Source organism: Ctenopharyngodon idella, chromosome 7 (assembly GCF_019924925.1).
Source record: "Ctenopharyngodon idella isolate HZGC_01 chromosome 7, HZGC01, whole genome shotgun sequence".
NCBI lineage: Eukaryota > Metazoa > Chordata > Actinopteri > Cypriniformes > Xenocyprididae > Ctenopharyngodon > Ctenopharyngodon idella.
This window is the reverse complement of record NC_067226.1, coordinates 14,352,499-14,364,294: the sequence shown is the minus strand read 5'-3', so window position 1 is coordinate 14,364,294 and position 11,796 is coordinate 14,352,499. Positions and strand designations below refer to the sequence as shown.

The 11,796-nt window shown below is 37.5% G+C and overlaps 1 protein-coding gene across 1 annotated transcript; it reads right to left on the bottom strand.

Annotated features, from left to right (window-relative positions):
- Positions 1–653: 653 nt before the first annotated feature.
- On the bottom strand, positions 654–11,787 carry orc6 (origin recognition complex, subunit 6). The gene is made up of 7 exons (XM_051899155.1): positions 11,605–11,787; positions 11,371–11,497; positions 10,430–10,593; positions 7,672–7,761; positions 2,043–2,152; positions 1,587–1,673; positions 654–1,331 (listed from the first exon to the last, which is right to left on the bottom strand). Exons 1-7 carry the CDS (start codon positions 11,667–11,669, stop codon positions 1,201–1,203), a joined length of 774 nt encoding a protein of 257 aa, XP_051755115.1. The 5' UTR covers positions 11,670–11,787; the 3' UTR covers positions 654–1,200.
- Positions 11,788–11,796: the final 9 nt, after the last annotated feature.

Sequence of the window (11,796 nt, the reverse complement as noted above, 5' to 3'; positions counted from 1 at the left end):
AATATTCCTATTAATTATTAGACATTATAATGAAAATGTTGCCAATTTTTACTCCCATTATTACACTTCTTTTTTCATTACATGTTGCTCCAACACATTAATATGCAAATTAGATACAGTGTATAGATGCATTGTATTGAATGGGAAAATCCATGTATGGCCATTTTACCCACATATTGCATAAAGTAAATCGGTTCATTCCGTTCTATCTTTCATAACATAGTTGAGAATCATCTTTAAACAAAATTTAGTTAAAAAAAGATCCTGAAACCTAAAAATTGATTGGTGAATAAAAAAAAAATTCCATTGTTTTTGCCTATACATGTAAGGAAAAAACATGTTTTTCAGGGTCCCAGGAGGATAATAGTTACTTGAAAAAAGTAATCTGATTACATAACTCAAGATACTTGTAATGTGTTACCCCAAACACTGCATATGGTAATGGCATAACCAAAGGTGGTTCTGCTCTTGACATGGCAACTGGCCATGACAAGTGCACTGAACAAACACAGAATTATAGTGCAGTTCTGTTTTGCTACTTCTCTATCATAGTTTGTGGAGTGTGATGGTAGAGAAATCATTTTAGGTATTTTTTTTAACGATATGTCACAAATTGCCTCTGTAGAAAATGTGTTTAATTAAGACAAAGAGAATTTAATTGTCACGAACACATTTTATTTACATTAAAATCAAACTGGAAGCAGATGAGCCATGTATTATTGAAACAAATTGATAAAACACATCTAGATGATCTTGAATGCATTATACACCTCTTATGAGATTTTAATGTGATTCAAAGGAATAACACAGAAAACTGAGAAATTAAGTCATATTGTCACCATATACAATCATCCAAACCATGATGGACTAAAAACATATTCAAACATTATCACTCAAACTAAATGAATGAATGACAAATCTTGTCGTTTTCAATACATTATCTAAATGAGGAACTTAACAGTTGGTAAATCTTTGCACAATATCTAAAATAGTAATAGTCTTTGACCTGGCAAATGGCAATAAAAAAAAACGAGAGTGCCTCAATTCCTCTGGAAATGTCTGTATAAGGACGAAACAATTTCACACAAGAAGCCAGAGGGGGGCAGGGAACTTCTCTTGGTAGAATATTAAATCCAACTCAAAGCTGAAATTATGCAGAACCATAATTAAATAAATTGGAAACTTAAAACCTTACAGAGTTCAAGAATCTACAGCCTTCGCTTTTAATGCATTTTCAAGGATTTTTCTTTTCCACTCCTCATAATGTTGTGTCTCTTCCTCCTCTGTCTTTTCAACTCGCTCTTGCTTAGGAGATGTTGCAGGCTTCCCATCTGGAAAAAACCCAGAAAGACAATTACTTTTATCATCTAACATGACAGAAATGTTTTATCTATTACATTGAGAAGTATTCATTATTAGTCTTATTGCTCTGAGAAAATGGTTTTATTTTTCCCCACAGGTTGAAGGCATGCTTTAGAACAGAAAGGTTACATAGATAATCATCCACTGCACATAATGGCAACTTGATGGGTAGAAATAATAATTTGCCATTACTATTTATGGTGACACGCAGGTGGCTTTCTTACCATCTTCTTCCGTTTCTAGCATTTCAGTGAGAGTCTTCTGCCTCTTTTGAGCAGTTTTGACTGGTTTCTCCAAAGATGAAGCCTCATCTAAGGGTACAGAGAGATATTAGAGTGAATCAGTCTGCTTAATGTCACAACTTCAATAAGTACTTGAGAATAAAAACATGCTGCTCTTTGATGTTCAACTACAAAAAAATATTCATTGTCTAATTGTGATATGTCTGTAGCCATGGTAACCAGTGAAAATGTCTGTTTCTTCATGAAAGATCTCTTTGAAGTAATATTTTTCTTTAATACAAAAAAAAAAAAAAAGATTAAAAGTTGTGCACCTTCAATTACATCATCTTTGTTAAACATGAAAAATCAGACCAAGACCTCCCACAACAATGTCTTTGTGTCATTATTCACTTTAATTAGGCAATGTGTCATTTTCTAAAAAGCTTTAGTCACACTTACTGCTGATCTCCTGTCCAAATTTCTGAAACTGTGTGCATAGCCGGTCAAAGATGCCCTTCTTTGCTCCAGATGAAGAGGCTAATTTCCTGTCAGTTCTGATTTTCATGCACCTTCAAACAGGAAGGACAGAACCAATTTATTTTTCCATTTTCAATAAATTAGATGCAAACCAGGTGCAGTTTAGATTTTGAGATTTCTTTGGCTTGTTGACATGCATAAAATCCTTTTGCCCCATCTGGGAGCTTGAGTTGTTTATTATTGTACAGTAACAGATTTTGGTTAGATAACAATAGCCCAACACAGTCACACAGTCTCAGTACAGTTGGATTTGGCCAGTCTTAAATCATTACCACCTTTATAAAAGAATGTGGCATTCCTTCTCTATGCACTCGCTTTCATAGAGTCTAATATGCAGATAACCTAGTTCTAAGGACAGGGAACAAACATGACTAAATTTAACAAACATGTGATGGCCAATCAAGATTTGACCTTTCCAAATGTAAATTAAGCTCCAAATTAATCCTTATGTAATACACTTCTCATACCCTCACATTAAAGTACTTATGGCTTCACTGTACTTTGACCACACTGGCACTGTGAAGAGCTTAACCAGGTTTTCAAGAGACAATTGAGCTTCCATCAATATTTATATCTAATGTGAGTGTCAAACACCTAATCATCCATCAACAAGTATTTTTGAACCATCCATTATTTGTGAGCGAAGCAGAGAAGTGTAACGTTCCGCTCAATATTCCGCTCTATGACAGTGCGCTCCGCTCAATCGCTCATGGGCCAATCGAACGTTCCACTCATACCGCTCACACTCACCGGTAAAACGACATTCGCTCAAATCCTGATCTGACATTTGGGGATAGAAACCCCCCCCCCCCCCAAAAAAAAAAAAAATTATATTCTGTCATTTACTCACCCTCAAGTTGTTCCAAACCTGTATGAGTGTCTTTCTTCTGTTGAACACAAAAGAAGATATTTTGAAATGTTGGTAACCAGACAGTTGATGTAACCAGACAATAGTTTTTCCTACTATGGAAGTCAATGGCTACTGTCAACTGTCTGATTAGCAAACTATCACTTTAAATTTCCCTGTACTATAGAATTTCTTGAATGTCTCAATTACAGTAGGCCTACAGATAACAGTTATGATATTTGTGGCTTTAAAGCAATATTTTATTAAGTATGGCTAAAAATAGTAGCCATACTTTATAAAATATTGCTTTATAAAGTAGGCTATAAATAATCGTGATGTGACTTGACTGTATAGTGCCAAATTGCAGAGCTTGTGCATCCACATCACTATGATCACATGATTTCTTAACTGCCATTTTCTCACTGCTGTTATTTTTGTTATATATTTACATTCACTGATCAAGCATAACATTATGACCACTGAAGTGAATAACACTGATTATCTCTTCATCACGGCACCTGTTAGTGGGTGGGATATATTAGGCAGCAAGTGAACATTTTGTCCTCAAAGCTGATGTGTTAGAAGAGGGAAAAATGGGCAAGCGTAAAGATTTGAGCCAGTTTGACATGGGCCAAATTGTGATGGCTAGATGACTGTCAGAGCATCTCCAAAACTGCAGCTCTTGTGGGGTTTTCCTGGTCTGCAGTGGTCAGTATCTATCAAAAGTGGTCCAAGGAAGGAACAGTGGTGAACCAGCGACAGGGTCATGGGTGAAACGAATGCTGGCCCGTGTGGTCTGATCCAACAGATGAGCTACTGGAGTTCAAATTGCTCAAGAAGTTAATGCTGGTTCTGATAGAAAGGTGTCAGAATACACAGTGCATCGCAGTTTGTTGCATATGGAGCTGCATAGCTGCAGACCAGTCAGGGTGCCCATGCTGACCCCTGTCCACCGCTGAAAGTGCCAACAGTGGGCACGTGAGCATCAGAACTGGACCACGAAGCAATGGAAGAAGGTGGTATCACGTGGATGGCCGGGTGCGTGTATGTTGCTGACCTGGGGAACACATGGCACCAGGATGCACTATGGGAAGAAGACAAACCGGCGGAGGCAATGTGATGCTTTGGGCAATGTTCTGCTGGGAAACCTTGGGTCCTGTCATCCATGTGGATGTTACTTTGACACAAACCACCTACCTAGCATTGTTTCAGACCAGTACATCCTTTCATGAAAATGGTATTCCCTGGTGGCTGTGGCCTCTTTCAGCAGGATAATGCAACCTGCCACAAAGCGAAAATGGCTCAGGAATGGTTTGAGGAGCACAACAATGAGTTTGAAGTATTGACTTGGCCTCCAAATTCCTCAGATCTCAATCCAACTGAGCATATGTGGGATGTGCTGAACAAACTAGTCTGATCAATGGAGGCTGCAGCTCACAGCTTACAGGACTTAAAGGATCTGCTGCTAACATCTTAGTGCCGGATATCACAGCACACCTTCAGGGGTCTAGTGGAGTCCATGCCTCGACGGGTCAGGGCGGTTTTGGCAGCAAAATGGAGACCAACACAATATTAGGAAGGTGGTCATAATGTTATGCCTGATCAACACCACATGCCCCACCAGGGACAGTAACATACTGAACTATTGGTACACAGAACTAAATGACTACAGACCTGTTGCCTTAAAATCTGTGGTCATGAAGTCATTTGAAAGACTGGTGTTGGCCCACCTGAAGGACATTACTGGACCCTTGCTGGACCCACTGCAGTTTGCTTATCGTGCAAACAGGTCTGCGGATGATGCAGTCAACATTAGAGCAACTTATGCAAGGATCCTGTTTGTGGACTTCTGCTCTGCTTTCAACACCATCATCTCAGATAGCCTCCTGAATAAACTGACACAGCTCTCTCTACCCACCTTCATCTGTCATTGGATCATTGACTTCCTGACAGACAGGCAGCAGCTAGTGAGGCTGGGAAAACCCACATCTAGGACCCTCACCACCAGCACTGGTGCTCCTCAGGGGTGTGTTCTCTCTCCACTGCTCTTCTCCCTCTATTCAAATGACTGCACCTCCAAAGATCCCTCTGTCAAGCTCCTGAAATTTGCAGATGACACCACAGTCATCGGCCTCATCCAGGACAGTGATGAGTCTGTATACAGACAAGAGGTTGACCAGCTGGCTGTCTGGTACAGTCAGAACAACCTGGAGTTAAACACGCTCAAAGCAGTGGAGATGATCGTGGACTTTAGGAGAAACCCCCAGCACTCCCCCCAGTCAGCATCCCAGACAGCACTGTGGCAGCAGTGGACTCATTCAGGTTCCTGTGCACCACCATGTCTCAGGACCTGAAGTGGGACAATCAGCTGTTATTGAGTCAGTTCTGTGTACTTCTATAACTGTCTGGTTTGGGTCAGCCAGCAGATGAAAGGATAATTGGTGTGCACCTGCCCAACCTCCAGGACTTGAACAACTCCAGAATGAAGAAACTGGCAGGTAACATCACAGACTCCTCTCACCCCGGACACAACCTGTTTGCACTTCTGCACTTCTTTTTCCCCCCATGCTATCTCCAGCTTACACAGCTAACACAGAAATTACCACCTGTTTTTAGAATTCATTCTCAGTACAGAGAGGCAATAATTATATATTATAAATACACACACATGTATGTATGTATGTATGTATGTATGTATGTGTATATACAGTGCCCTCCACAAATATTGGCACCCTTAGCTGTGAAAATAAATCTGCATTGTTTATCCTTTTAATCTTTCATTAAAGAAAATTCACAAAATTCTAACCTTTCATCAAAGTAAAACAATTGAAAGTGGGGGGAAACTCACATTATGAAATAAATGTCTCCAATACATTCTCCAATACATGTTGGCCACAATTATTGGCACCCCTAGAAATTCTTATAAGTAAAATATCGCTGAAGTATATTCCCATTCATATTTACATTTTTTTAGCACACCAAGGGTGACTAAGAGCGTGAAATTGTCCAACCATGACTTCCTGTTCCACAGGAGTACAAATATATGTAAACATATATGTAAACAGGCCAAATTCCCTTAATCATTCATCACAATGAGAAAAACCAAAGAATATAGTTCTGATGTACAGCAAAAGATTGGTGAGCTTCACAAAATAAAATAAGACACTCCAAGGATCACAGCTGGAGAATTGCAGAGATTAGTTGAGTCTTGAGTCTCAGAAAGCCTAAAAAAATTATCAAACAGCACCTACATCCCCACAAGTTGTTTGAGAGATCAGAAAATCTGGATGAGATCAGAAAATCCTCTGATCTCATCCAGAAACAATCTCCAGCATATTCAGTTGTCAGACAAGACTGGAACTTCAAAAGGGACCGGCTTCTATGGCCAGATGAGAAAAAAAAAAAAAAAAAAGAGCTTTTTGGCAGCAAATCCACCAGATGGGTTTGGTGCACACATGGATAAAAAGTACCCCATGCCCACAGTTAAATATACTGCTGGATCTTTAATGTTGTGGGCCTATTTTTCTGCTGGAGGTCCTGCACATCTTGTTCAGATACATGGCATCAAGGATTATATCAAATACCAACAGATAAAAAAATCAAAACCTGACCGCTTCTGCTAGAAATCTTATAATGGGCTGTGGTTGGATCTGCCATCAGGACAATGATCCAAAACAAACATCAAAACCAACACAAAAATGTGTCACTGGGCACAAAATGAAGCTTCTGCCATGACCATCCCAGTCCCCTGACCTGAACCCTAAAGAAAATGAGTGGAGTGAACTGAAGAGAAGCACCACCAACATGGAGCTGGGAATCTGAAGGATCTGGAGAGATTCTGCATGAAGGAATGGTCTCTGATCTCTTGTCAGGCATTCTCCAAACTCATCAGGCATTTTAGAAGAAGACTTGGAGCTGTTATCTTGGGAAAAGGACATTGCAATAATTGGGTGCCAATAATTGTGGCCAATGTGAACTAGAGAAAAACATTTATTTCATAATGAGCTTTTCCCCCCTATTTTCAATTGTTTTACTTCAATGAAAGGTTAGAATTTTGTGAATTTTTTGAATGAAAGATCAAAAAGATAAACAATGCAGATTTATTTTCTCAGCCGCCTCATATTTACTAAGGGTGCCAATAATTGTGGAGGGCACTAATATTACAAAATGTATACAGCTGTACATACAGTAAATAATGCACAAATTTGTACATAAGTCTTCTTTTCCAGATGTATACCACACTAATATTATTATTGTTTCCTTTTCCTTAGTCTTATTTAAATGTTCTCTCTGTTCTCATGTCATATATGTACGTATGTATGTATGTATGTATGTACCAAGAGCCCCTGAAAAACCACTACAAACTCCTTGTTCGCACACACTTAGTGAATAAAGCTTGTTCTGATTCTGGGGGGGGGTGGATAGGAACGTGGGGGCACCGCGATGCGACCGCAAAGGGCCCTTTCACATCAAAGGGGTAGGGGCTCAAGCCCCTCCCCCCCATTGCTTATTTTACATATTCTCAAACCAGAATATCATCACAAATAGCATTCTGGGTCGAGTGAGCAGCTCTGAGCAGACTGAGCGAGTGGAGTGAAATCTTTGGAAAGGAGCTCTCCGCTCCGGAGGAAATATTACTGCTCTGCTCACATGCTCTAGTGATGATGTGTCATTACAGCAGATTTCAGGGCTTCAAATACTCACTTGCATGCTGCATATAGAGCTGCTGTGGTAAAGAGAGGTTTAGACAGGTCAAGGTCTTGTTGCTGAGCAGCGGGCAAACTGGTCTCATACCTTAAACAAATAAACAATTTAAATCAAGTTATTCAGAATCAATACAAGCTGACTGCAGTGATTAGGGCCCTATGATTTCCATAATGCAGAAAACGCGGACAGAATCGCCGAATCCAGTCATAAAAACAGAAACAGTAAAGCTCTGTTGTGCAGCACTTTGTTTGACAAAAAAGTATGTTTAATTTTATATGATTAAAAGATAATTTAAATTAATGTTTTATGCCTTCATTAGACTGCCAGAAAAAGAAAAATACACAAAACAGAATTTCTGAAAAACAAACAAAAAACCTAAAAATAAATAAATAAATGTTGTTTTTGTTTTTATGAATTCAATTAATTAGACATGCTTTTTGCATTTTAATTAACCATTAAAATGGAATCCAGACAACTTAAAACAGAAAACATTTGGTAAAAAAAAAAAAAAAAAAAAATGGAATTTAAGGGGGAAAAAAACGTATTTCATAGGGCCCTAAAAAATTTATTTTTTGTTAAACTGTATAAATTTCATGATTTCAATTAATTGGACATGCATTTTGATTACTAAAATTTAATTTAACCATTAAAACGGAGTTCCAAACCCCCCCCCAAAAAAAAAAACAGAATCCAGAAAAATTAAGTAACGCTTTAGATTACAGCCCGGAAAGTACTGCGTAATTACAACGAATTTACAGCATAACTTTCGATAATTATAGTGTACCTATAAAGTAAGTACATGCAAGTATAGGGGAACAATATGTAAAGTCTTGGGAATAAAGGGGTAACAACCAGGAAAATAACAAATTATTTATACTGTAAGTATTTTAGAACTAAGGGGTACTTATACTATTATGATAGACAACAATCTTACATTTGGGAGCAATTTAGCGAGAAAGTGCACTGATTAAGTTGTTTCAAGGCAAGTAGAAAGAACTATTTCAATTTTTTTTAATACATGGGGAAATATACTTTTGTTTCACGTAGTTACAGGTAATAAAAAAAACAAACAAACAAAAAAAAAAAAACATACAAACAATCTGATATCACTTGGAAACTTTTATTTGAAAAACAACTTATTTCAAAACAGATTTAAAGTTACAACACTTCTTATTTGTTTCTCTTGCTTGGCTTCCTCCTCCTCTTGTTCCTCTTCTTCTTTTTCTTTCTTTCCACTGATGAATCTTAAGAGGGAATCCCATGTCATTTGCTATTCTGTATTAAAAGAAAATACAGTACACCCGGAAATGTGCTCACCGTTTACTCATCTTTTACCCTCATGCCATCTGAGATGTATACGACTTTCCTTCTTAAGATGAACACAAACAAAGGTTTTTAGAAAAATAAATAATCTCTGGGAATGTTTTATAATGCAAGCTCATGTGTTCCTAAAAGTCGAAGCATCAAACAGCACATACAACAATAACAACTGTAATCCATATGACCCCAATGGATTAATCAATGTCTTCTGAAGTGAAACGATACGTATTTGTAAGAAAAATACCAAATATTTTAAAATTTTAAACTTTCGACCAACTGTCACCTGCACGTGCATGAGAGGGTTGAGAGTTCATGCTTAACGTAACTTGAAGCGTGACGTAAGCGTGCCGAGACACTTACGCGAAAAGTCATGCGGATGTCGGATGCCGTCAGTTTTTTATTTTTTTTTATTATTGCTCAACAAAATACACAGAATAACAGATAATGATAATGAGAAACAAACAAGACAGAATAACAGAGACGGCAGTTCTCGCGCGAGTTTCACATTAATCTCCCGTGAGAACGTCATGAAAGCTTCACGTTGCTCATTACAATATGCTTCGTTGAACACAAAGTCGACTCTCATGCAGGCGCTGGTGACATAGCCTAAACCATGAGAAAATTTCTGGGTGTACTGTATTTTCTTTTAATACAGAATAGCAATGGGATTCCTTCTTAAGATTCATCAGTTGAGAAACAAGAGGAGGAGGAAGCCAAGCAAGAGAAACAACAACAACAACAACAAAAAAAGGGACAAAACGTGTTACTTTCTGTCAGGACTTTAGAATTTGAAATGAAAAGTTGATTTTAAAAAATGAATAAATAATAATAAGTGTTGTAGACCTGTTTTTAATTAAGTTGTTTTTCAAATAAAGGTTTCAGAGTCAGTGATATCAGATTGTTTGCGGGGTTTTTTATCACTTTCCCTGTAACTACATGAAACAAGAGTGTAACAAGCACCACTTAAATTTACAGCCCGCAATGTCATACTTACCCTGTAACTACATGAAACAAAAGTATATTTCCCCATGTATTAAAAAAGATTGCAATAGTTCTCTCTACTTGCCTTGAAACAACTTAATCAGTGCACTTTCTCTCTAAAATGCTCCCAAATGTAAGATTGTTGTCTATCATAATAGTATAAGTACCCCTTAGTTCTAAAATACTTACAGTATAAATAATTTGTTATTTTCCTGGTTGTTACCCCTTTATTCCCAAGACTTTACATATTGTTCCCCTATACTTACACGTACTTACTTTATAGGTACACTATAATTATCGAAAGTTACGCTGTAAATTCGTTGTAATTACGCAGTACTTTCCGGGCTGTAATCTAAAGCGTTACCAAAAATTAAAACGGAAAAAATAAAACGGAATTTGGGAAAAAATAAAACAGATTTCATAGGGTCCTAAATAAAGCAATGTTAAGTCTCACCGTTGAAGGATCTGAGAGGCCACTTTAACTGCTTCCAAACACCCATACTGCACTGCAAGATCTCTGAGACCCAGGTTTGACTGCAGGCCCAGCATGCACTCCATAGCCTTCAAATTGCTGGAGTAAACCTTAGGACTCAGTCCAGATAGTTTGATGGCATACTCCTATCCATCAGAACATTGAAAGAATATTAATATGTACATTTATTGCAAGAAAACATGTTTACATATATGTTAAATATATACAACAAAGTATAAACCGTTTATTGTGCAAAAATAATTTCTATTGATTTTTCAAAACAGCTGTCTCACAGTTTTCCACAACACCAAAATAGATCCCCCCCCCCCCCCTTTTTCAAAAGTTATACAGTAGACGACCATTCTTCATATTACATGAAGAAAGCAATATTTCTATTCATTGCCAACCAAGCTATAATTTTGTCTAAATTATGCTATTTGTGTGCATTTAAGATAGATACAATTGTAGTAAAAATAGTCTTAGCAAGACAAAGGAGTAGGCCAGTTATTTAAGATAAATATAATTATTAATAAGAATAATTTCAGTAGAAAGCTATTTTATTACACATGATTTAAGACGGGATGACACAAATGACATTGTGTTGGTAATTTTCATGACTTTCAAGGGGGAAAAAAACAAAACAAAAAGTATTTCAAGTATTTGAAATTACAATTTTCCGGTGATGGATGCATGGTCACTATCATTATTGTGTTAGTAGATAAATAAAGTGAAATAAATAAAGTGAAAAGACAAAAAAAAAAAAAGTTGCGAGAATGCGAATAATAATAATAATAAAGTCTTAATACTCGCGCATATTACATTAGATTAGCATACTTAACTTACTTAGGTTTATATGTCTGTACATGCATACATGCGTGTATGCTTATGTTACACATCAAAACACAAAAGGAAAAGGATCTTGCCTTGTCTACAGGAAATTTCATTGAAGTCGCTGCCAACTCAAGGCAAATAAGGGCCTTGCTGGTGGCTGTCACAGAACCCAGTCCAACACATTTCACTTGGGATAATCGCATGTACTCTTCTGCTTGACTGAAAATGAATCCGAATTAGTTCTGTTGTTATATTGACATGTTCACTTCTGATTGAAGCAATGTCTTCCCAAAACAAGCGAGTGGTTGCTACACTGATACACTTACCTCAATACTTTAACAGCTGTTATCCCGATCTTTGAAGCTAGCTTACGAAATAACTCTTTATCCATTGTAAAGTTGTTCGATTCTCTCACTACCGCAACACAGCACAATCCTTCCAGTAAACTTCACACAGAGACTGACTGATTTCGCGGGGAAACAAACACGTGTCACACCAGAAATAAACGTTCTGACCTG

What these genes read in the sequence shown, in the direction of transcription:
- orc6 (XM_051899155.1), bottom strand. Translation starts at nt 11,669, where the DNA reads ATGGATAAAGAGTTATTTCGTAAGCTAGCTTCAAAGATCGGGATAACA. An exon ending in GCCTCTCAGATCCTTCAACG is followed by an intron (nt 7,762 to 10,429) that starts GTGAGACTTAAC and finishes TATTTGTTTAAG; the next exon opens with GTATGAGACCAGTTTGCCCG. An exon ending in GCTAGAAACGGAAGAAGATG is followed by an intron (nt 1,332 to 1,586) that starts GTAAGAAAGCCA and finishes GGTTTTTTCCAG; the next exon opens with ATGGGAAGCCTGCAACATCT.